The sequence below is a fragment of the Saimiri boliviensis genome, chromosome 1 (genome assembly GCF_048565385.1).
Source record: "Saimiri boliviensis isolate mSaiBol1 chromosome 1, mSaiBol1.pri, whole genome shotgun sequence".
Lineage (NCBI taxonomy): Eukaryota > Metazoa > Chordata > Mammalia > Primates > Cebidae > Saimiri > Saimiri boliviensis.
In genome coordinates this window covers 68957260-68983298 of record NC_133449.1, presented here as the reverse complement: position 1 = coordinate 68983298, position 26039 = coordinate 68957260, and the positions used below count along the sequence as shown (strand labels likewise).

General features: G+C 39.4%; 1 protein-coding gene across 4 annotated transcripts in view; it reads left to right on the top strand.

The window, feature by feature from the left end:
• The window catches only part of ANTXR1 (ANTXR cell adhesion molecule 1), a 266805-nt gene that overhangs the window by 87316 nt on the left and 153450 nt on the right, over positions 1–26039 (top strand). For all 4 annotated transcript variants that reach the window (XM_003922664.4, XM_074398773.1, XM_074398788.1 and 1 more), the window contains exon 9: positions 2102–2162. In XM_003922664.4, the coding sequence (XP_003922713.1) occupies positions 2102–2162 (61 nt within the window). The remainder of the gene's footprint in view (positions 1–2101; positions 2163–26039) is intronic.

Below are 26039 nucleotides of genomic sequence, written 5' to 3'. Positions count from 1 at the left end.
CTTCACAATTCAGGCAGGGCAGTTTGGGATGAATCACTGTGCACCAGGATCCTAGCAAACCCCAGTCCTAGAATGGTGCTACATGCACAAGAGACCAAAAAGACTAGATCATCCCTAGGACGCTGGGGAAGCCAGCAGGGAAGCACAGGTGCCCAGGATATATCCTTGAGGTCCTTGATCCCAAACCAGACTGACAATAAGCAGAAAGCAGGAACTCAGTGTTTGACCCCAGCTGCCAAGAGCCAGGTATGTGAGGACCACTGACTCTAACAGAGATGGGCAAGGGGCATGGGAGTCCAGAACATTCCTTTCATGCTACAGTCAGGATAGACATAGGGACCTGGGAGGAACTGAGGCTGCACCTGTGTCTGGGGTGGGTGGAGGTGGCTAGGTAAGCCAGAGGCTGCGGACATGAGGCAGAAGCTGAAGAAACAAATTACTTCCAACTGCGGAATCAGGACACTGCAAACGCATAGGGTATCAAAGTACAAAAATGCTGTGAAGTTGGACAGAATAAAGGAAAAGTAGTTGCAAAATCTGAATTCTAAAATTGTTAAGGAAAGAAATGTTGCTTTTGATGACATTCAGGTATATAGAGTTACCTAAAATACATGGTTGGGAGATTACCTATTTCAATAAATGCATCTTAATATTTTCTTAAGCATGTTTGTTCATTTTCTTTCGCAATGCTTCTCTATAAGGATGCCCAGATTTCTCTCTGGAATGGGTAAATATTATCTCTTCTGAGAAACTGTTTTGTTTTCATTCCACAGATTGAGAAAGCTCATAAATATTGGCTGTCCTTTTCATTTGCTACTAGAAAGCTTGGCACTAAGTCTGCTCTAGCAAGGAAATAAGCTCCTCACAGCGTGTTTTTTCTATGCTATTCTCACTTCTTGCATCATTTTCCCCTTATTTTCTCTTTAGTCAGCCCCACGTTGTCATTTATTCTCTTTCATTTGTGTCTTGTGATGTATGTATTACTTAAGCTGGAACAAAGAAGCGTATGTAAACAAATACATACAACAATGCAAATAAATGGGCATTTCCCAATGCTAAAAGATGCTTTCTTCTTTTAAACAGACTTTAAATTTATAACTATATCATCAGTTGTTTTAACAAATGCCCCTTTCATGAATAGAGAAAGAGTTTCCTTCAGCCCTCTAAATCATCTCAAATTCCAAATTTAGTAGATACTACCTTCGGTTGGTAAATTAACTCAATGTCTTATACTTGTTTAAAATACTTGGTTCAAATTCTAGAATCGATATTCTCGAGGTAGGATTTATAAATGGTGGAGAGAAGCTTAGGCACTACCAGTGAGATACCCTACTCTAGGCAGCAAATATCTTCATTATTAACTCCTGTGGAGTCACAGGGCTCCTCCAACTCTTCACTCAACCCTACAAGACTCATTTGTGGATAAGAGTACATTTTCATGTAACTAAGTCTCAGGAGGTCTTCCTGAAGGGTGAGGCACAACATGCCCCCTTCACAGCTCACATTTTCCAGACTTTTCAAGCTGAAAAGGAACTCTCAGTCATCTGTCTGTGCAGCTCCCATGGAGAGTTGGCCATCTCCATCCTATCTTTCAGCTCTACCTAGTATCACTCTTTTAATTCTGCTTTTCAAGCTGCCTTTGTTTCAGTTCAAGAAATCTATGTACTTTTTCCTTCTCACCTTTGCTCATACCATTCCCTGCCTGGACCGTAACCCTCCCCTAACCCTTGCACCCTTGCACCTACCAGTATGACTGGCCATTGGCATTTATCATTTCCAGTGTAAGTCCCATTTCCACAACCTTATGTTAAACCTCTGAAAAACTAGGACTGGCATGGCATAGGCTCAGTAGATACCTGCCAAAAGAGCAAATGAATGAATAGTTCTTAGGGCTTTTAGGACCCAACAGCATGTAGCACAATCTGGCTTATTAAATGTTTGGCGTTGGTACTAGTCAAGATGTCAGACTCCTCCCAACCCCACTGCAACGAAATGTCATTGAACCTCTCTATCGCTGTCTCAGTAGCCAAAAGCAAAACCCTAGTTCTGTCTTTGAACAAAATAAGCTGTGCACTGACTCTTTTGTTTCCTCTCCTCCTAGATTTTGAAGAAGTCCTGCATCGAAATTCTAGCCGCTGAACCATCCACCATATGTGCAGGAGGTAAATTGAAATGAAATGCTAATTGCTTTCATACAATTGATGATATTTTGAGTTCAAGTCACATATGTACTTCATTGGTGGTGGGGTGGGAAAGAGGAACAGGAAGGGGAGGGCGAAAAGGAGTGAAATTGCTAACCAAATTTGCTCCAAGGAAAAAAAGGAAAGAAAGAAGCTACATGTCAGTTGTTTGAAAGTTAAAAAAAAAAAAAAATCTGTCCAAATTTTCTTCTTTCACTGGGCACAGTGGCTCACGCCTGTAATCTCAACACTTTGGGAGGCTGAGGCAGGCAGATCACTTGAGGTCAGGAATTTGAGACCAATCTGGCCAACATGGTGAAACCCCATTCCTACTAAAAATACAAAAAAATAGCTGGGTGTGGTGGTGCTCACCCATAGTCCCAGCTACTTGGGAGGCTGAGGCAGGAGTATCACTTAAACCCAGAGGGTGGAGGTTGCAGTAAGTCAAGATCTCACCACTGTACTCCAGCCTGGGCAACAGAGCAAGATGCCATCTCAAAAAATATATATATGTTTTTCTTGAGACCTAATTAGAAGGGAATTGTAGAAATACTGGATTCTTATACTGAATACTGAGTGACTACCAACACTCTACCTCTGGACAGAAATGGAATCACCCCTCTTTTACATGAGGCCCTGCATATACCAAACAATCATAGTGATCGTAGGCCACCCCGGAAATAGTGCTATACTTAGGTATTCAGTTGGGTGCTGGCCTATTCACATAACTAATGTATTTATCTCAATTGTTTAATCTGCCAGTCCTTACACAATGGTAGTGGAAGGCTCTGAATGTCCCTGTAGAGGGCCATATAGTTTTGTCATTAATAAAGAAGTCTCTATGCGAAGAATCAGCTTTCTTTGTCACAAGATTTTCTCTAACTGATCAAAATCAGGGTCATGCTCTTGTTTCATATTTAATGGACTGTCTAAAACTTCAACCATGTTGGTGCTTCTCGTATAATTCTTGGCATGTTCCCCATCACTCTCTTTCCCTCATTTAAAAAGTATTCTTAAGTGCCTGTTGCATGCCAGGCACTCTGCTGGGTGCTGGAGACACAAGAAGGAACAACTCTCTGCGTGAGTTCCTGTCCTCCAGAAATTTGCATCTTTCACTGTTGAGTTTATTGTTGATATCACCTTTTCAGCCTCCCAAAATATGGTGCCAGTTATTAATTTACCAACAGAAAATGTGTCATACAACCTGATAAGGTAGGAAGCACTGAAGGAAGAACTTTCAGGCTTCTTCTACACATGCCAATGTTTATGGCATATTTTACTGGCATAAATGAGGGAATTCCTTAAGGATTTTATTCCAGTTTCTGGGCTATATTTTATAACAATTGAAAAACTTTTGGGGAGTTGTATGCACTGAAAACTCGGTGCCAGCAGCAAAACATCAAGTATATATGTAAAGATATAAAGGTATCATACTTGGTAACTAGTTATGTATATACATAAATATGCAGCATGCATACATGAATACATACGTACATACATAAATGCATACATACATAAGGTTGTTAGCGAAATACTTGGTGACTAACTATTCAGAAATACATGCTGATTTCCCAAAGAAAGGCAATCCCAAAAAAAAAGATGACTTACTGACCTTTAAATAAATTGCTGCCTGACCACACAGATGGCAGAGGTAAATGTGATTGCCACAGAGGTAGCTCAGGGAGAATCGCTTTAAGAAAAAGAATTCAGGCCAGGCGTGGTGGCTCACACCTATAATCCTAGCACTTTGGGAGGCCAAGGTGGGCAGATCATGAAATCAAGAGATTGAGATCATCCTGGCCAACATGGTGAAACCCCATCTCTACTAAAAATACAAAAATTAGCTGGGCATAGTGGCATGTGCCTGCAGTCCCAGCAACTCAGGAGGCTGAGGCAGGAGAATTGCTTGAATCCAAGAGGTGGAGTTTGCAGTAAGCTGAGATCGCACCATTGCACTCCAGCCTGGTGACAGAGTGAGACTCCATCTCAAAAAAAAAAAAAAAAGAAAGAAAGAAAAAGAATTCAGAAATCTTACCTATGCAAATTTGACAAAAACATATGACCACATGAATGCAGTGCCAGGGCTTTGTAAGCCTGTGCAGTGAGGAACCTCAGTTAGACTTCGTGAGCTTCAAGGTAATTCACCTCTGGGCTTTGTGTGCTTCAGGTAGAGGAATTGAGTGGGATATTCAGATTAATTAAATCTTGTGCAGTATGTGTGAGTTGTTTCATAAACATATATTTTATAGTTCTGTAATTTTAAAACAATTAGAAAACAAGGGAGTTCCTTAATTGTGCAATTATTGCATTTATGAAGAAAACCCAGACTTTCAGTTTAGCAATCTAATTGGATCTGTTGTGCAACCTTGTAATGAATCAAAGTCTAAAGACAGTGTTAATTTACTAATTCACTAGCATAACCAATTCCATTCCTGTAGGCTCCTGAAGACAGAGAAGGAACCTTATTTCTCTCTACTTCCCACTGCCTAGCAAAGTACCTGGCACTTACTAGGTGGCCAATAAATGTTGAGGAAATGTCTTGATTCATGTATTTCTTCAAAAAACAGTACCACTGATATTTGCCTATTTGACCCTATTTAACTCCTTTCACCAATCATAAGAAGTTAACATACCTTTGAACTGCAATTAAAATAAATCAAAATCTAAAATTAATAGACAAAGATAGAATAAGACCAAAATAAAAGGAAAAATCTCAACCACTTAGACAATAGAAAAACGCCTTTGTAAGTAATTCTAACCTCAAAAAGTAAACAGTATCCGTTATATACCATTAAGATGTTCAAGATAATAAAAACACCACCTATATAAACTAAACAAAAATGACACAGAAATACCAGGGTCCACAGGATCTGATCCTATCAAATTCACAGATTTCAATGTTTCTCATCAAGTGAAAAAGAAAAATAAATGAATTAAGAATTAATTAAAAGATGATTTTGGAAGAGCTAAGGAAAATACAAGAAACAAATACACAATGCACTAAAAAATTTAAACAAATTAAAGCAATTCAACAGATAAATTACTCCAAGAGTTGTTTATTTGGTAGAACCAATAAAATAGACAAATCTGGTAAATCCAATCTGTGACAGAAAATATGTCATACAAACTGATAAGGTAGGAAGCATTGAAGGAAGAACTTCCAGGCCTCTTCAAACACTACACATGTCAATGTTTATGGTATATTTTACTGGCATAAAAGAGGGAAGTCCTTAAGGATTTTATTCCAGTTTCTGGGCCATATTTTAGAACACTTGAAAGACTTTCAGGGAGTTAGATGAACTTAAAAATTGATATTAAAATCTCTGGCTTATGCGCAATATTGCATACTTTATAAGCAAACAAAGTTATCTGTATCAGAATAAACTGTCTAATCATATTATCTTTGTTTCTTATAAAGAAAAAATTAAAATAAGACACAATGATGAAAGCTAGCCCCAGGTTTTGAAAAAGGCAAGCTGTCACCTCTCAAATTAATTCATAAGAGTTTAAACATGCTGATTACAGAATAACATTTCGAAGAAGATAATAAAACTCCCAAAAGATATCCTTACATTAAAATTTCTTCCATGGATTTCCTTGAAGATTTCTTGTTGACCATTCTCTGAAGTGAGCATGGTTTTATGAGGCCTGGGAGCCCATTTCATTGTCCAGATGCCTATCTTATAGAGTGAGGTATAGCCCCTCTGTGACTTTCATTAGGTTAGTTCAAAGATACAGGGATTTACTGAACGTGCTTTTAAAAGTAAAAACTGTTATGCACAACAAGATGCTTGTTATCAGCATTATCTTAATAAGGATTAAAGGCCAGTGTTAGAATCATGATGTTGATAATGTCATACCTAGATAAGAAAAGCATTCCTGTATGTTTCTCTGCTGAATGAAAATTGGGGAGGACTATCTGCAAAATGATTAATTAACTCAACATGCGTTGGGGTAGATAGTAAAAAGGAAATAACTGATTGTTCACATTTCTAACATATAATGGTGGGACAAAGCCCTAGACAGATCTATGAAGAAGGCAAAATTTGCTTTCATCAAAAACTTTTCATCTCAGCCCCCTCCCCTCACTCTCTGTGAATTCCTTCTTTTCCTTGGCCCCTTGAACAGCCTCTGCTGTGGAGCCCTACCCAGGTCTGTCCTGCTCAAGACACTCTATGCTGATGATTGCACTCCCCTAAGACAGTGATCTCAGCTGGCTCTCAACCGCAGCTCAGCACCAGCACTGGTTCTAACAGCAAACTGAGCTCTGAGCGAGGCAGCAAGATAATGACAATGAAGCCAAAATGCAATGTTGGGCAGCACATAACAAGGTGTAATTTCATGGGACAAATATAAAGTGTTGAACTTGGATTTAAATATCCAGTTTCACATACAGGCAGGTTTAGGGAATCCTGACTTAAACAGCAGATAGGAGAAAAGACAAGAATGATCATAGTTGCCTTGCTCCCCAACAAGAATGCCTCTGAATTGAAAAAGCTGACACAATCTTAGGGTGCATCAACAGCCATCCCATGTTCAGGTCAGGAGAATAGTCCTATTCCATGTTCAGACCATGCTTTCAAGTCCCACATTTTAACGATAGCATTGACGAAGGCATGTCCATAGGCAAAGAGGTAATGGATCTGGAAATCACATTATAATTCATTCATGGATTCATTCTGTCATTTTCTTTCTTCTTTTCTTGCTTTTTTCTTTCCTTTTCTTTCTTCTTTCCCTTTTTCTTCCTGTTTTCCTTTCTTCCTTCTTTCTTTTCATCAATTCTTAGTGTCTTTTATGAACCAACCCACTCGACAATATATGAATACAAAATGCATGACTTGCTCCCAAATTTATTCACACCCCTATGAAACTCACAGTTCACTCTGGGAAATAGTCATATGTTCAAATAAATTACAAACCCATGCAGTAAGCACTGTAGCAGAGGACTGCTTACAGAATAGTGAGAGCACTAATGAGATGCCTGTGCAGTGAGGAAAAACTGAAGTCATCATGGAGACTGAAGCCAGGAATTGAGATACTCACAAGAGCATCTTCAGATATTTGGAGGATTCTCATGCAGAAAGAAATTATTATGCTTATTATCCTTATTATTCTCCCCAGTGTCTCCATGACATTGCATAATAAGCTTATTATGCAATGTCATGGAGACATTGGACAGGAATTCAGTGAGACAGATTTTGTCTTACCACATGCAACTTGTACAACCAAAGCTTTCCAACAATGGAGTGGATAGTCTAAGCTCTCCTTCCATTGAATCGTGAGCAGTGGCAGAATGGCCATCTGTAAGCAGATGCTATCTGGAGAAAACCTCCTCTGGGTCTCCTTTATAGCTTCAGATTTCTGAAGACTTAATTCAGTTTTCACTAAGGTATTAATGGCTGATTATTTCTCAGTAACTGAAGAAACCAGTATTCCTGGAACTGTTTTACATTTTAACTGGAACTCTTATTGGGGAGAGGAAGTGGAGAGAATATCTAAAATACTGCCATCAAAAATAATTCCAATCACTGCATTGGTGAAAATATATAGGGAGAGAGAACCTTTCCAGAGCTCCTCCACTCTCAGAGGTTGTAAACTGGCAGCCTACAAGTCCTATCTGCTCTGCATATATATTCTTTTTGATTCATACTGTGTTTTTTACTTAAATTTATTGCTAACAATTAGGAAATCTGATTTCACCTAAAAAATACAGATTTTCATCTTGTCTTGAAAAATCAGAACTGACAACACTAAACCTGTATTTATTACAAGTTAATGGTTATTGAGGCCTGAATAACTTCCTTTAAAAGAAGCATATACACTTTCCAGTTCATCATATTCTTCACCATTCCCCATTGTCACCCCAGTACCCAGGCCATGCATGTGGTTGCCATTTAGCATGGTGATTATGTCGCTGTATTTACAGTCACTGTTCCAAAACATGCAGGACCTGCTATGTGGAAACCCTTTGTAGCAACTTTGACATTACCTGTACTTCAGTAATTCTGCTTTTCTCCCAATAGAGACATTTTTTTAAAGTTTCTAATTAAGTATTTTTGCAGATTAGCCTCTGTGTAATTAAGAATATGGACCCATTTGGCCCTGCCTAATTTAGCCCCTCTCTGGAAAATGCACCCTGTGCCTGAGCACAGTCTGTCTGTGGTCCCACTCATTTGGCCTCTGACTTCCATAGTTCACAGCGTGCTATGTAAGCAAGGATGCCAGGAAGGAACTAATTGGAATCAAGTGTGCAACTTGCCAACTGTTCAACACTTGAAGTTCTTGTACTTCAGAAGCGGAAGGAAGTTATACTTAGCTACTCACTGTCATTTCAGCAGCAGTTGTACTCCTACTGTGGTTCCCACTGTTTCTGATAAAACTGGGTAAGTTGGGACGAAGGAAAGTCAACTTAAGGTGTCATGTTTACCATTTGGAAATTTCGATGTTTAAAACAGACACATTCAAGCAACATCAGATAGTGGTATATGTCTCTCACTTTTCATTGTTTTTGAAGCATGGATTTCTGACCTTCGCACACCTCTTCTAAATGGATTGCTTCATTCTCTGCTCGATCTTTCCTTTCATTTAAAGACATTTCTATATGGAGAAAAGACTCTCATACACTTTTGGTGGGAATATAAAACAACACAACACTTTGGAAGAGTTTTTTTTTTTTTTTAGGGGCAAAGAAAAATCTTTTTTTTATTGCATTTTAGGTTTTGGGGTACATGTGAAGAACATGCAAGATTCTTGCATAGGTACACACATGGCAGTGTGGTTTGCTGCCTTCCTTCCCCTCACCTGTATCTGTCATTTCTCCCCATGCTATCTCTTCCCACCTCCCACCCCCCCATCCCTCCCCCATTTCCCCCCAACGGACCCCAGTGTGCAGTGCTCCCCCTCCATTGCAGCACTGTTTACAATAGCAAAGACCTGGAACCAACCCAAATGCCCATCAATGATAGACTGGATAGGGAAAATGTGGTACATATACACCATGGAATATTACGCATTCATAAAAAATGATGAGTTCTTGTCCTTTGTAGGGACATGGATGAACCTGGAAACCATCATTCTCAGCAAACTGACACAAGAGCAGAAAATCAAACACCACATGTTCTCACTCATAGGCGGGTGTTGAACAATGAGAACACATGGACACAGGGAGGGGAGCACTACACACTGGAAGAGTTTTAGCTCTTTCTTAAAAAATTAAATATACACCTGCCATATGGCCCAGCCATTCCACTCTGAGGTTTTACCTAAGCAAAAAGGAAATCTGTGTCCAGACAAAGAAAGACTTGTGCACAAATGTTCATAGCAGCTCTATTTTTAATAGCCCAAAACAACTAAAATGCTCTCCACAGGTAGGTGAATAAACAAATTATGGTTTACCTGTATGATGGAGTAATTAATACTCAGCAATAAAAGCATAAACTATACATAAATCTCAAAATAACTGTGGATGTATCCTAAAATAATTATGCTGAGTAAAAGAACCCAGACAAGAAAATTACTGCATGATCCTATTTACATAAAATTCCAGAAAATGCAAACTAATATACAGTTACAGAGAGCAGACCAGTGATTGCAGATGTAGAAGGGCTGGGAAGAGAAATTACAAAGCAATACAAGGAAACTTTTGGGGTTGATGGCTGCGCTCACTGTCTTGACTGTGGTATTGTCTCATAATTATATACATGTGGCAAAATTTATAGAATCCAACACTTTATGTGCAAGTTATTATATATCAATTATGCCTCACTGAAGTTGCTATAAATAAAAAGATATAACTGAAGAAAGTTCTAGAACAATTCAGGCATGAGAAAACACCTAATATATGTCAGTCCCCACATTTTATTTTTGACATTCCATGCCACATTAAGCATCTAAGAGAAGAGCAAATTCAAAGTGACTCACTAGATGAAATATCACTAACAATAATTTGGCACAAAAGTCTTGGGTGGCCAGAGCAAGTGAAGAATATACAGATGTCTCATTTTCAGACACAGTGAATGATAGGCAATCTTTACTGAGGTCATCTCAAAGCTCTGTGTTCCACATTTCCAAAAAGAAAAAAGGAAACCAAAGAAATAAAAGGAGAGAACAGAATGGAGTAAGTCTATCAAACTACTTACTGACTTTATTTTTTCTTTTTTTTTAATTGTGCTATATTTTACATACTATAAAATTCGCCCTTTTAAAAGGTACAATTCAGGCTAGACATGATGGCTCACACCTGTAATCCCAGCATTTTGGGAGGGTGAGATGGGTGGATCACTTGCAGCTAGGAGTTTGATCAGTTTCCCCTGGCTAACAAGGGGAAACCTCGTGTCTACTAAAAATACAAAAATTAACCTGATGCGGTGGCACACACATGTAATCCCAGCTACTCAGGAGGCTGAGGCAGGAGAATAGGCTGAGGTTGCAGAGAGCCAAGATCACACCACTGCACTCCAGCCTAGGTGACAGAGTGAGACTGGGTCTCAATAAATAAATAAAAAGAACAATTCAGTAGTTTTTAATATATCACAAAGTTGTACAACTATAATAACTATCTAATTCCAGAATATTTTCATCACTCCAAGAAGAAACCTATACATATTAAGCAATGATTTATTCCCCCATTTCCCCCTCCCTCCAGTCCTGGCAGCCACTAATTTACTTCTTGTCCCTGTAGATTTGCTCATCTGAACATGTCATATAAAGGAAGTCATGCAATATGTGGCCTTTTGTGTCTAGCTCCTTTTATTTAGCATAATGTTTTCAAGGTTCATCCATGTCATCAGAATTTGATTTCTTTTTATGGCTGAATAATATTCCATTGTATAGAAATATGATACTCATCAGTTGATGAGCATTTGGGTTATTGCCATATTTTAGCTGCTTTTAGTAATGTCACTGTGAAAGTACATGTATAAGTTTTTGTGTAGACATAACTTTCAATTCTCTTGGGTATATGTCTAAGAGTGGAATTTGGGGTCATAAGGTAACTGTTTAACTTTTTAGAAGAACTGCCATCTATTTTTCAAAGAGGCCGCAGCATTTTACATTTCCACCAGAAATGTATGTGGGTTATAATTTCTTCACCAGCAGATGCTATTGTCCATCTCTTTTTTTACAGCCATCATAGTGAGTGCGAAGTGGTACCTCCATGTGGTTGTAGTTTGCATTTCCATGGTGACTAATGATGTTGAGTATCTTTTCATTCATGGACCTTATTAAGCCTCAGAAAATAAACAGGATTAGACCTGGCTGGTACCTGAATAAACGACCACCTTATCCTTCCCCTTTATTCTCTTTCTATGCCAAGATACATTATTTATTCATTCACTCAATGAGCTCATCCTGAGACTGACTTAGTTCTGGGTTAAGGCACAGCCCAGCATTCAGAAGAAATACAAATGTTGGCCTCTGCCATCAGGAAGCTTTCATTTAATTAGGAATAACAGTGACAAAAGAATATAGATCTTAAGGAAACCTTAAAGGATATATAACTTAAGAGATTAAATCAAAGACAATTTTCAGGTGGAAAATTCCTCTCTAAAGCCCTGCAATCTTGAAGTACTTCTTATAGGAGCTGTAAGCCAACATGCAAGTTGCCTAAAAGCACTTACCTATACATCTTTTAAAAGGTGGGTTCAGGGGTTTATAGATTAGTGGAGTTAAATCAGTATGCCCTGGTTCTAATGTGTCCTGGTTTTCACTTACTGGCAGATTCATTCAACAGGGTTTTGTTACATAACATCTATGTGTGAAGAGCTGACATTCTAGTCAGGCTGCTTGGCCAGATGTTTGGGCTCTTCTGGTAACCAAATGTGTGCACTAACACAGAACCCTATCAGGCAGGATGGAAGCTCGCCTCTGCCCTGGTGTAATCCCCAGAGTATCATTTCCTCCATCTTCTCCTCGGCCTAGGGGGTTAAATTGTTTGGTTTCCATCATTGCCACATCATGGATTCCTGCTGTCTTTCTTCCCCCAACTCCCTGAGGTTGGGCCAAGCAGACATGCAGGCAGCCCCTTTTATAGAGGATTTAGCAACTCAATTGCTGTTAGAGAACATGGTGTTAGAGAAGAGAGTTTGGCATGTGGTCTGCATTTCCACAGTCTTCTCTTCCTTTGCTGATCTTTGAGGAAATAAGAGAAGTAGGCACAGCAGTGAGGCAGAAAACATTTGGAATCAGCGAAAACATCGAACAGCATATGTCTGTGTGTCTGGCATTCAAAATGGAAACAGAAATAGGTTTCTATAGGCTTAACTGAGCAAATAAGAGAAGATAAAATTCTTCTACAAAAGCTTGAAAGTACTAAATTGCTTATTGATTCAACCAAGGAATCTGTCATATGCCTGGCAGGCATCTAAAGAAAACTCTTAAGCCCATCTTTCTAAATGTAGTAATTATGCATTTGCATCAATGTGTATGTATAAATCTTTCATAGTCATAGGACTTATACTCCTGAAAAAACCGTATGCCCATCACCTTAATTAACAGTTCAAAACAAGGCACTGAACTTTTGGATATGAGTTCCAGTTCTTCTACTTTACTAATGACATGACTCTGGGTAAGTCACTCAAAATGTCACAATCTCCATTTCCTTATTGTGAAAGTCTCTCATACTTCTAAAAAGCATTCTTCTCTAACTTGTACTCTTTGTGGCACATGTAGTGCCTTTGCGTTCTTTTACTTAAATTTCAGTCTCTTGCTTCACATCCAGACCTATTCTACTTTTCTGCAAAATGAGCAAACCTGCCCAAAATTAAAATAAGCTTTAAAAAAATCACAGCCTCAACTTCTAAATGACTCATCTCTTGGAAGACAAAATGAGTCCTAATGTTTGCATAGTGGTTCAGAAATAATGGCTGAGTTCTGAGGGCATGGCATTTGGTGCCTAGTTCTGATTCTGACAGTTACCAGCTGTGTGATCTTGGACAAATTACTCAACTTCACTGAGATCAGTTTTCTCCTCTGTACCTCCCTCAGGCTCTGGTGAGGTTTAAATGACATCAAACATGTACAATATTTCACAGAGGGCCTGGCTCACAATGAGGGAGCAATTAGCATTAGTTATTATTGTCTTGGCAAACATGACCTCTAAATTAGTTTCCTGGGAATGAAGGTGGCATACACTCATGACGTTTATTAAACTTTCAGAGTCCCATATACTAATTCCCTAATTTCATTCTTTCTCCAACAAAAAGTATACATTAGTGGCTATTACATTTTAAGAGCCACATTCACACATATACCTTTTTTTTCATTGCACTTTAGGTTCTGGGGTACATGTGCAGAACATGCAGGACTGTTGCATAGGTACACACATGGCAATGTGATTTGCTGCCTCCATCCTGCCTGTCACCAAAACCTGGCATTTCTCCCCAACTCCATACACCCCAATATCCCGCCCCTAATTCTCTGCAACACACCTCAGTGTGTGATGCTCCCCTCCCTGTATCCATGTGTTCTCATTGTTCAACACCCATCTATGAGTGAGAACATGTGGTATTTGATTTTCTGTTCCTGTGTCAGTTTGCTGAGAATGACAGTTTCCAGGTTCATCCATGTCCCTACAAAGGACATGGACTCATTATTTTTGATGGCTGCATAGTATTCCATGGTGTATATGTGCCACATTTTCCCTGTCCAGTCTATCATCAATGGGCATTTGGATTGGTTCCAAGTCTTTGCTATTGTAAACAATGCCGCAATGAACATTTGTGTGCATATGTTTTTATAATAGAATAATTTATGATCCTTTGGATATATACCCAGTAATGGGATTGTTGGGTCAAATGGAATTTCTATTTCTAGGTCCTTGAGGAGTCGCCACACTGTCTTCCACAATGGTTGAACTAATTTACACTCCCACCAACAGTGTAAAAGTGTTCCTATTTCTCCATATCCTCTTCAGCATCTGTTGTCTCCAGATTTTTTAATGATAGCCATTCTAACTGGCATGAGATGGTATCTCAATGCAGTTTTGATTTGCATTTATCTAATGACCAGTGATGATGAGTATTTTTTCATATGTTTGTTGGCCTCATATATGTCTTCTTTTGTAAAGTGTCTGTTCATATCCTTTGCCCACTTTTGAATGGGTTTGTTTTTTTCTTGTAAATCTGTTTTAGTTCTTTGTAGATTCTGGATATTAGCCGTTTGTCAGATTGGTAGATGGCAAAAATTTTTTCCCATTCTGTTGGTTGCCAATTCACTCTAATGATTGTTTCTTTTGCTGTGCAGAAGCTCTGGAGTTAAATTAGATCCCACTTGTCTTTTTTGGCTTTTGTTGACAATGCTTTTGGTGTTTTGGTCATGAAGTCCTTGCCTATGCCTATGTCCTGAATGGTTTTGCCTAGGTTTTCTTCTGGGGTTTTTATGGTGTTAGGTCTTATGTTAAAGTCTTTAATCCATCTGGAGTTAATTTTAGTGTAAGGTGTCAGGAAGGGGTCCAGTTTCTGCTTTCTGCACATGGCTAGCCAGTTTTCCCAACACCATTTATTAAATAGGGAATCCTTTCCCCATTGCTTGTTTTTGTGAAGTTTGTCAAAGATCAGATGGTTGTAGCTGTGTGGCATTGCCTCTGAGGCCTCTGTTCTGTTCCATTGGTCTAATTATCTGTTTTGGTACTAGTACCATGCCGTTTTGATTACTGTAGCCTTATAGTAGAGTTTGAGGTCAGGCAGCATGATGCCTCCCGCTTTGTTCTTTTTGCTTAAAATTGTCTTGGCTGTGTGGGCTCTCTTTTCATTCCATATAAAGTTTAAAGTGGTTTTTTTCAGTTCTGTGAAGAGGGTCATAGGTAGCTTGATGGGGATAGCATTGAATCTATAAATTACTTTGGGCAGTATAGCCATTTAGACAACATTGATTCTTTCTAACTATGAGCATGGAAAGTTTCTCCATCTGTTTCTTTCCTCTCTTATTTTGTTGAGCAGTGCTTTGTAGTTTACCTTTACATCCTTTGTTAGTTGTATTCCTAGGTATTTTATTTTCTTTGTAGCAATTGTGAATGGCAGTTCGTTCTTGATTTGGCTCTCTTTAAGTCTGTTATTGGTGTATAGCAGGGGTCCCCAAACTTTTTACGCAGGGGGCCAGTTCACTGTCCCTCAGACTGTTAGAGGGCCGGACTATGCAAGGTTTGACACCCTTCACAGCCAGCGCTACTGCCTGCACTATCCCAGACAGTGGTATACAGTGTCACAGGCCCAGCACTGCCTCCAGTGCTGTATACAGGGATGGTGGTGATCAGCCTGTGACACTGTATACAGCGTCCTGGACATCTGCAGCAGCGGTGGGCTCTTCTGTGGGAAGCCCACTGCTGCATGATTTCCCCTATTATAAGACACCTCCTAAAAATAAGACAGCCCCCATCTTTTGGGGGTAAAATTAATATAAGACAGGGTCTTATAATAGGGGAAACATGGTGTGTAGTAATGTAGGGGGAGACTTTTGGGCAAAGGGAGGTTATAGGGGCCATTATGATGTTGTACATTTGGTGGAGTATGGGGGCCATTGTACTGTGTAGTAATGGTTATAGTGCTTTGCCTTTCTTCCTACTTCTGCTGTTATTTCACACTGCTTCCGGTGATGTGGGGCGCCACAGCTGCAGTCCACATGTGTGTCATATGACGTGCTTCTGGAGCCGTGACGCGTGTGTCCCGCGTCACCAGAAGTAGTACTGTACGTGAGCGATGCTGCACTTTGCGGCGCCGCCACATACAGTGCTCTTCTCACTGAGCACCAATGAAAGAGGTGCCCCTTCCTGAAGTGTGGCGGGGGCCAGATAAATGGCCTCAGGGGGACCCATGCGGCCCGCAGGCCATAGTGTGGGGACCCCTGGTGTATAGGAATGCTTGTGATTTCTGCACATTGATTTTGTGTCTTGAGATTGGGCTGAAATTACTTATCAGTTTCAGGAGATTTGGGGCTGAGACATTGAGGTCTTCTAAATATACAATCATGTTATCTGCAAATACAGACAATTTGACTTCCTCCTTTCCTAATTGAATACCTTTTATTTCTTTTTCTTGCCTGATTGCTCTGGCTAGAACTTCCAAAACTATATTGAATAGGAGTGGTGAAAGAGGGCATCCTTGTCTAGTGCCAGATTTCAAAGGGAATGCTTCCAGTTTTTGCCCATTCAGTATGATATTGGCTATAGGTTTGTTGTAAATAGCTTTTATAATTTTGAGATATGTTCCATCAGTACCTATTTTATTGAGAGTTTTTAGGATAAAGGGCTGTTGAATTTTGTCAAAGGCCTTCTCTGCATCTATTGAGATAATCATGTGATTTTTGTCTTTGGTTCTGTTTATGTGGTGAGTTATGTTTATAGACTTGCATATGTTGAACCAGCCTTGCATCTCTGGGATGAAGCCTACTTGATCGTGATGAATAAACTTTTCAATGTGCTGTTACAATCAGTTTGCAAGTATTTTATTAAAGATTTTTGCATCTATGTTCATCATGGATATTGGCCTGAAGTTTTCTTTTCTTGTTGAGTCTCTGCCAGGTTTTTGTATCAGGATGATGTTGGGCTCATAAAATGATTTGGGAAGGATTCCCTCTTTTTGGATTGTTTGGATTCATTTCAGAGGGAATGGTACCAGCTCCCCTTTGTATGGCTGGTAGAATTCGGCTGTGAACCCATCTGGACCTGGGCTTTTTTTGGTTGGTAGGCTATTAATAATTGCTTCCTCAACTTCAGCCCTTGTTATTGGTCTATTCAGGGTTTCAACTGCTTCCTGGTTTAGGCTTGGGAGGATGCAAGTGTCCAGGAATTTGTCCATTTCTTTCAGGTTTACTTGTTTATGTGCATAAAGTTGTTTGTAGTAACCTCTGATGGTAGTTTGTATTTCTGTGGAATCTATGGTGATATCTCTTTATCATTTTTTATTGCATCTATTTGATTATTCTCTAATTTCTTTTTTATTAATCTGGCTAGTGGTCTATTTTGTTGTTCTTTTCAAACGATCAGCTCCTGGATTTATTGATTTTTTAAAGGTTTTTTTGTGTGCTCTATCTCCTTCAGTACTGCTCTTATCTTAGTTATTTCTTATCTTCTGCTGGCTTTTGAGTTTTTTGATCTTCCTCCTCTAGCTCTTTCAATTTTGATGATAGGGTGTCAATTTTAGATCTCTCCTTGCTTCTTATGTGAGCATTTATTGCTATAAATTTTCCTCTACACACTGCTTTAAATATGTCCCAGAGATTCTGGTATGTTGTGTCTTCATTCTCATTGGTTTCAAAGTTTTATTTCTGCCTTCATTTCATTGTTTATCCAGTCAACGTTCAAGAGCCAGTTGTTCAGTTTCCATGAAGTTGTGTCGTTCTTAGTTTCTGAATCCTGAGTTCTAATTTGATTGCACTGTGGTCTGAGAGACTGTTTGTTATGATTTCTGTTCTTTTGCATTTGCTGAGGAGTGATTTACTTCCAATTATGTGGTCAATTTTAGAGTACATGTGATGAGGTGCTGAGAGGAATTGTGTATTCTGTGGATTTGGGGTGGAGAGTTCTGCAAATGTCTGTTGGGTTTCCTTGGTCCAGATCTTAGTTCAGGTCCTGGATATCCTTCTTAATTTTCTGTCTTGTTGATCTAATATTGATAGTGGAGTGTTAAAGTCTCCCACTATTATTGTGTGGGAGTCTAAGTCTCTTTCTGGTCATTAAGAACTGGCTTTATGCATCTGGGTGCTCCTGTATTGGGTGCATATATACTTAGGATAGTTAGCGCTTCTTGTTGCAGTGATCCTTTTACTGTTATGTAATGCCCTTCTTTGTCTCTTTTTATCTTTGTTGGTTTAAAGTCTATTTTATCAGAGACTAGGATTGTAAGTCCTGCATCTTTTTGCTCTCCATTTGCTTAGATCTTCCTCCAACCCTTTATTTTGAGCCTATGTGTATTCTTGCAGGTGAGATGTGTTTCCTGGATACAGCACACCAATGGGTTTTGACACTTTATGCAATTTGCCAATCTGTGTCTTTTTATTGGGGCATTTAGACCATTTACACTTAAGGTTAATAGTGTTATGTGTGAATTTGATCCTGCCATTTTGATGCTGCTAGCTGGTTGTTTTGCCCTTTCATTGGTGCAGTTTCTTCATTGTGTCAACGCTGTTTACCATTTGGTACATTTTTGGAGTGGCTGGTAGTGGTTGTTCCTTTCTATATTTAGTACTTCTTTCAGGAGCTCTTGTAAGGCAGGCCTGGTGATGATGAAATCTTTCAGCAATTGCTTGTTATTAAAGGATTTTATTTCTCCTTCACTTATGAAACTTAGTTTGACCAGATATGAAATTCTGGGTTGAAAGTCCTTTTCTTTAAGGATGTTGAATATTGACCCCCTCTCTCTTCTGGCTTGTAGGGTTTCTGCTGATAGATCTGCTGTGAGTCTAATGGGCTTCCCTTTGTGGATAACCTGACCTTTTTCTCTGGCTGCCCTTAGCATTTTTTTCTTCATTTCAACCCTGGTGAATCTGACAATTATGTCCCTTGGGATTGCTCTTCTTAAGGAATATCTTTGTGGTGTTCTCTGTATTTCCTGGACTTGAATATTGGCCTGCCTTGCTAGGTTGGGGAAGTTTTCCTGGATAATATCCTGAAGAGTGTTTTCCAGCTTAGATTCATTCTCTCCATCACATTTAGGTATACCTTTCAAAGGTAGATTAGGTCTTTTCACATAATCCCGTATTTCTTGGTGGCTTTGTTTGTTTCTTTCTACTCTTTTTTCTCTAATCCTGCCTTCTTGTTTTATTTCATTGAGTTGATAATCAATCTCCAATATCCTTTCTTCTGCTTTGTCGATTCAGCTATTGAAACTTGCATATGCTTCGCGAAGTTCTCTTGTGTTTTTCAACTCCATCATTTTATTTATATTCTTCTCTAACCTGTTTATTTTCATTAGCATTTTGTCAAACCTTTTTTGAAGGTTCTTAGTTTCTTTGCATTGGGTTAAAATATGTTCTTTTAGCTCAGAAAAGCTTGTTATTACCCACTTTCTGAAGCCTGTCTCTGTCAATTTATCAGACTCATTCTCCATCCAGCCTTGTTCCCTTGCTGGTGGAGTTGTGATCACTTGAAGGAGGACAGGTGTTCTGGTTTTGGGTATTTTTATTCTTTTTGTGCTGGTTTCTTCCCATCTTTGTGGATTTATCTACTTGTGGTCTTTGTAGTTGGTGACTTTCAGATAGGGTCTCTGAGTGAACATCCTTTTTGTTGATGATGAAGCTTTTTCTTTCTGTTTTTTAGTTTTCCTTCTAACAGTCAGGCCTCTCTGCTGTAGGATTGCTGGAGGTCCACTCCAGACTCTGCTTGCCTGGGGATCACCTGCAGTGGCTACAGAACAATAAGGGTTGCTGCCAGTTTCTTCTTCTGTTATCTTCATCCCAGAAGGATACCTACCAGATGTCAGTCTGAGCTCTCCTTTATGAAGTGTCTCTTCAGATATACAGGTGTCAGAGAGCTGCTTGAGGAGACAGTCTGTCCCTTGTAGGAGCTCTGTTGTTGAGCTGTGAGTTCCATTGTTCCATTCAGAGCTGCTGGGCACATATATTTAAGTCTGCTTCAGTGGAACTCATAACCACCGTTTTTTCCCAGGTGCTCTGTGCTGGGAAGGTGGGGCTTTATTTATAAGTTTCTGACATGCTGCTGCCTTTTTACAGAGATGCCCTACTCAATGAGGAGGTAGCCTAGTCACAGTCTGCCAGCAGAGGCATTGCTGAGTGGCCATGGGCTCTGACCAGCTGCTGTGTGAACTTTCCTGGAGTTTTGTTTATAGAGGTGTAGTTTTAACTGCCTTAGTAATGGTGGACTGCCTCTATAATGGTGGACTGCCTTGGTAATGGCGGGTATCCTCGGTAATGGCAGACATCCTTGATAATGGTGGACTGCCTCGGTAATGGTGGACTGCCTCGGTAATGGCAGACTGCCTTGGTAGTGGCAGATGCCCTTCCCTCCACAGAGATGGACTATGCAGGGTCCAGATATGCTTGCTGTGAAACTCTCAATCCAGAGTGTTTCAGATTGATGGTCTTTGTAGGGGTGGGACCTGCTGAGCCAGATCACCTGGCTCCCTGTTACAGCCCTTTTTTTTTTTCCTTCAGTTAAATGAGGGAGGGACTCTGTCTCTCAGGCATTCCAGGCCCCAGTTGAAATGGCCACCCAGATTTGTGTGAGTTGTTTTTTTTTTAAATTGCATTTTATGTTTTGGCATACATGTGAAGAACATGCAGGATTGTTGCATAGGTACATACATGGCAATGTGGTTTGCTGCCTTCCTCCCCATCACCTATATCTGGCATTTCTCCCCATGTTATCCCTCCCCAACTCCCCACCCCGCACTGTTCCTCCACTGATTCCCCACTAAAGACTTCAGTATGTGATGCTTCCCTCCCAGTGTCCATGTGTTCTCATTGTTCAACACCCATCAATGAGTGAGAACATGCAGTGTTTGATTTTCTGTTCTTGTGTCATTTTGCTGAGAATGATGGTTTCCAGGTTCATCCATGTCCCTACAAAGGACATGAACTCATCATTTTTGATGGTTGCATAGTATTTCATAGTGTATATGTACCACATTTTCCCTGTCCAGTCTATCACCGATGGGCATTTGGGTTGGTTTCAAGTTTTGGCTATTGTAAACAGTGAACATTCATGTGCATGTGTTCTTATAATAGAATGATTATAATCCTTTGGATACATAACCAGTAATGGGATTGCTGGGTCAAATGGAATTTCTATTTCTAGGTGCTTAAGGAATCGCCACACTGTCTTCCACAATAGTTGAACTAATTTACACTCCCACCAACAGTGTAAAAGTGTTCCTAATTCTCCGCATCCTCTCCAGCATCTGTTGTCCCCAGATTTTTTAATGATTGCCATTCTAACTGGCATGAGATGGTATCTCAATGTAGTTTTGATTTGCATTTCTCTAATGACCAGTGATGATGCGCATTTTTTATATGTTTGGTGGTCTCATATATGTCTTCTTCTGAAAAGTGTCTATTCATATCCTTCACCAGGGTTTGTTTGTTTGTTTCAATGGGTTTGTTTGTTTGTTTCTTCTAAATCTGTTTTAGTTCTTTGTAGGTTCTGGATATTAGCCCTTTGTCAGATGGGTATATTGCAAAAATTTTTCCCATTCTGCTGGTTGCCAGTTCACCCTAATGATTGTTTCTTTTGCTGTACAGAAGCTCTGGAGTTTAATCAGATCCCATTTGTCTATTTTGGCTTTTTTAAAAATATTACTTTATTGTGTTTTAGGTTTTGGGGTACATGTGAAGAACATGCAAGATTGTTGTATAGGTATACATGGCAATGTGGTTTGCTGCCTTCCTCCCCATTGCCTATATCTGGCATTTCTCCCCATGTTATCCCTCCCCAACACCCTACCCTCCACTGTCCCACCCCTAGTTCTCCCCTACAGACCCCAGTGTGTGATGCTCCCCTCCCTGTGTCCATGTGTACTCATTGTTCAACACCTGCCTGTGAGTGAGAACATGCGGTGTTTGATTTTCTGTTCTTGTGTCAGTTTGCTGAGAATGATGGTTTCCAGGTTCATCCATGTCCCTACAAAGGACACGAATTCATCGTTTTTGATGGCTATATAGTATTCCATGGGTGTATATGTGCCACATTTTCCCTTTCCAGTCTATCTCTGATGGGCATTTGGGTTGGTTCCATGTCTTTGGTATTGCAAACAGTGCCGCAATCAATATTCGTGTGCATGTGTTCTTATAATAGAATGATTTATAATCCTTTGGATATATACCCAGTAATGGGATTGCTGGGTCAAATGGAATTTCTATTTCTAGGTTGTTGAGGAGTCACCACACTGTCTTCCACAATGGTTGAAATAGTTTACACTGCCACCAACAGTGTGAAAGTGTTCCTATTTCTCCACATCCTCTCCAGCATCTGTTGTCCTGCATTTTTTAATGATCGCTATTCTAACTGGCGTGAGATGGTATCTCAATGTAGTTTTGATTTTCATTTCTTTAATGACCAATGACCATGAGCATGTTTTTATGTTTGTTGGCCTCATATATGTCTTCTTTTGAAAAGTGTCCATTCATATTTTTCACCCAATTTGAATGGGCTTGTTTTTTTCTTCTAAATCTGTTTTAGTTCTTTGTAGATTCTGGATATTAGCCCTTTATCAGATGGGTAGATTGCAAAAATTTTTTCCCATTCTACTGGGTGCCAGTTCACTCTAATGATTGTTTCTTTTGCTGTGCAGAAGCACTGGAGTTTAATCAGATCCCGTTTGTCTATTTTGGCTTTTTTTAAATATTATTTTATTGCGTTTTAGGTTTTAGGGTACATGTGAAAAACATGCAAGATTGTTGCATAGGTACATACATTGCAATGTGGTTTGCTGCCTTCATCCGCATTACCTATATCTGGCATTTTTCCTCATGTTATCCCTCCCCAGCTCCCTAACCCTTGCTGTCTCTCCCCTAGCTACCCCCACCACAGACACCAGTGTGTGATGCTCCCCACCCTGTGTCCATGTGTTCTCATTGTTCAACACCCACCTATGAGTGAGAACATGCAGTGTTTGATTTTCTGTTCTTGTGTCAGTTTGCTGAGAATGATGGTTTCCAGGTTCATCCATGTCCCTACAAAGGGCACGGACTCATTGTTTTTGATGGCTACATAGTATTCCATAGTGTATATGTGCCACATTTTCCCTGTCCAGTCTATCATCAATGGGCATTTTGGTTGGTTCCAAGTCTTTGCTATTGTAAACAGTGCCACAATGAACATTCATGTGCATGTGTCAAAGGGAATGCTTCCAGTTTTTGCCCATTCAGTTTGATATTGGCTTTAGGTTTGTTGTAAAAAGCTTTTATAATTTTGAGATATGTTCCATCAGTACTTATTTTGTTGAGAATTTTTAGCATAAAGGGCTGTTGAATTTTGTCAAAGGACTTCTCTGCATCTATTGAGATAATCTTGTGATTTTTGTCTTTGGTTCTGTTTATGTGGTGAATTACATTTGTAGACTTGCATATGTTGAACCAGCCTTGCATCCCCGGGATGAATCCTACTTGATCATGGTGGATAAGCTTTTTGATGTGCTGTTTCAATTGGTTTGCCAGTATCTTATTGAAGATGTTTTCATCTATGTTCATCATGGATATTGGCCTGAAGTTTTCTTTTCTTTTCTTTTCTTTTCTTTTCTTTTCTTTTCTTTTCTTTTCTTTTCTTTTTTTGTTGAGTCTCTCCTGGATTTTGGTATCAGTATGATGTTGGTCTCATAAAATGATTTAGGAAGGAATCCCTCTTTTTGTATTGTTTGGAATAGTTTCAGAAGGAGTGGTGCCAACTCCTCTTTGTATGTCTTGAAGAATTCAGTTGTGAACCCATCTGCACCTGGGCTTTTTTTTTGGTTGGTAGTCTATTAATTGCTGCCTCAACTTCAGCCCTTGTTATTGGTCTATTCAGGGCTTCAGCTTCTTCCTGGTTTAGGCTTGTGAGGATGCAAGTGTCCAGGAATTTATCCATTTCTCCCAGGTTTACTGGTTTATGTGCATTGAGTTGTTTTTAGTAATCGCTGATGGTGGTTTGTATTTCTGTGGAATTTGTGGCGATATCCACTTTATTGTTTTTTATTAAGTCTATTTGATTATTCTTTCTTTTCTATCAGTCTGAGTAGTGATCTGCCTATTTTGTTGATCTTTTCGGAAAACCAGATCCTGGATTTATTGATTTTTTGAAGGTTTTTTTGTGTCTCTATCTCCTTCAGTTCTGCTCTGATCTTAGTTATTTCTCGTCTTCTACTAGCTTTTGAGTTTTTTTATCTTGCTCCTCTAGCTCTTTTAATTTTGATGATAGAGTTTGAATCTTTCCTTGCTTCTCATGTGGGCATTTATTGCTATAAATTTTCCTCTAGACACTGCTTTAAATGCATCCCAGATATTCTGGTATGTTGTGTCTTCGTTCTCTTTGGTTTCAAAGAACATCTTTATTTCTGCCTTCATTTCATTGTTTATCCAGTCACCATTCAAGAGCCAGTTGTTCAGTTTCCATGAAGTTGTGTAGTTCTGAGTTAGTTTCTGAGTTCTGAGTTCTAACTTGATTGCACTATGGTCTGAGAGACTGTTTGTTATGATTTCTGTTCTTCTGCATTTGCTGAGGAGTGATTTACTTCTAATTATGTGGTCAATTTTAGAATAGATGTGGTGTGGTGCTAAGAAGAATGTATATTCTGTGGATTTGGGGTGGAGAGTTCTGTAAATGTCTATTAGGTTTGCTTGTTCCAGGTCTGAGTTCAAGTCCTGAATATCCTTGTTAGTTTTCTGTCTCATTGATATGTCTAATATTGACAATGGAGTGTTAAAGTCTCCTACTATTATTGTGTGGGAGTCTAAGTCTCCTTGTAAGTCACTAAGAACTTGCTTTATATATCGGGGTGCTCCTGTATTGGGTGTGTATATATTTAGGATCGTTAGCTCTTCTTGTTGCATTGATTCTTTTACCATTATGTAATGTCCTTCTTTTTTTCCTTTGATCTTTGTTGGTTTAAAGGCTATTTTATCAGAGACTAGAATTGCATCTCCTACTTCTTTTTGCCTTCCATTTTCTTGGTAAATCTTCCTCCATCCCTTTATTTTAAGCCTATGCGTATCCTTGCATGTGAGATGGGTTTCCTGGATACAGCACACCGATGGGTCTTGACTTTTTATCCAATTTGCCAGACAGTGTCTTTTCATTGGGGCATTTAGCCCATTTACATTTAAGGTTAGTATTGTTATGTGTGAATTTGATCCTGCCATTTTGATGCTAGGTGGTTGTTTTGCCTGTCAGTTGATGCAGTTTCTTCATTGTGTCAATGCTCTTTGCCATTTGGCATGTTTTTGGAGTGGCTGGTTGTGGTTTTTCCTTTCTATGTTTATTGCTTCTTTCAGGAGCTCTTGTAAAGCAGGTGGCCTGGTGGTGATGAAATCTCTCAGCAATTGCTTGTTTATAGGGATTTTATTTTTCCTTCACTTATGAGATTTCATTTGGCTGGATATGAAATTCTAGGTTGAAAGTTCTTTTCTTTAAGGATGTTGAATATTGGTCCCCACTCTCTTCTGGCTTGTAGAGTTTCTGCTGAGAGATCCCCTGCAAGTCTGATGGGCTTCCCTTTGTGGGTAACCCGACCTTTCTCCTCGTTTCAAGCAATTATCCTGCCTCGGCCTCCCAAATAGCTTGGATTACAGGCATGCGCCACCACGCCCAGCTAATTTTGCATTTTTAGTAAGACAGGGTTTCTCTATGTTGGTCAGGGTGGTCTCGAACTCCCGACCTCAGGTGATCCACCCACCTCAGCCTCTCAAGGTGCTGGGAGTACAGAATTGAGCCACTGTGCCTGGCCAACATTGCATTTTTTTTCCTCTGACCTTTAGTCTGTTTATCTTATGATATCCCACATAGTATTATCCCAAGCCCCAATTTTTAAGTGCAAAAGGATGATAAAAAGTGAAATAAAGTGGAATACTGACAATTAGATACTAACAAACTTAAGCAAATATTCCTAAACATTTAGCCAACTAATTATTGGGTTTTTTTTTTCATGGTAGGACTATTGTAAAGGCTACTGTTTTTACTTAATAAGGATTTTATTCATATTATTAATCAAACCTACATGCCAATGAGAAATTAATATGCAGACCAGCAATATATATGATCTCTTCTATTCAGAGACAAATGAGTATCACACTGAGTGGCTGATATCAGTTCTAGTAGGTAGTGCTTGCAACTGACCACTGTTAAACAAGACTTTGGTTCATTCCTAAGTACGATTATTTCTACCCAGCCTATGTACTGCTAATGTGTGCCCAGCAGAGATAGGAGTGCTACAGGGATATCAA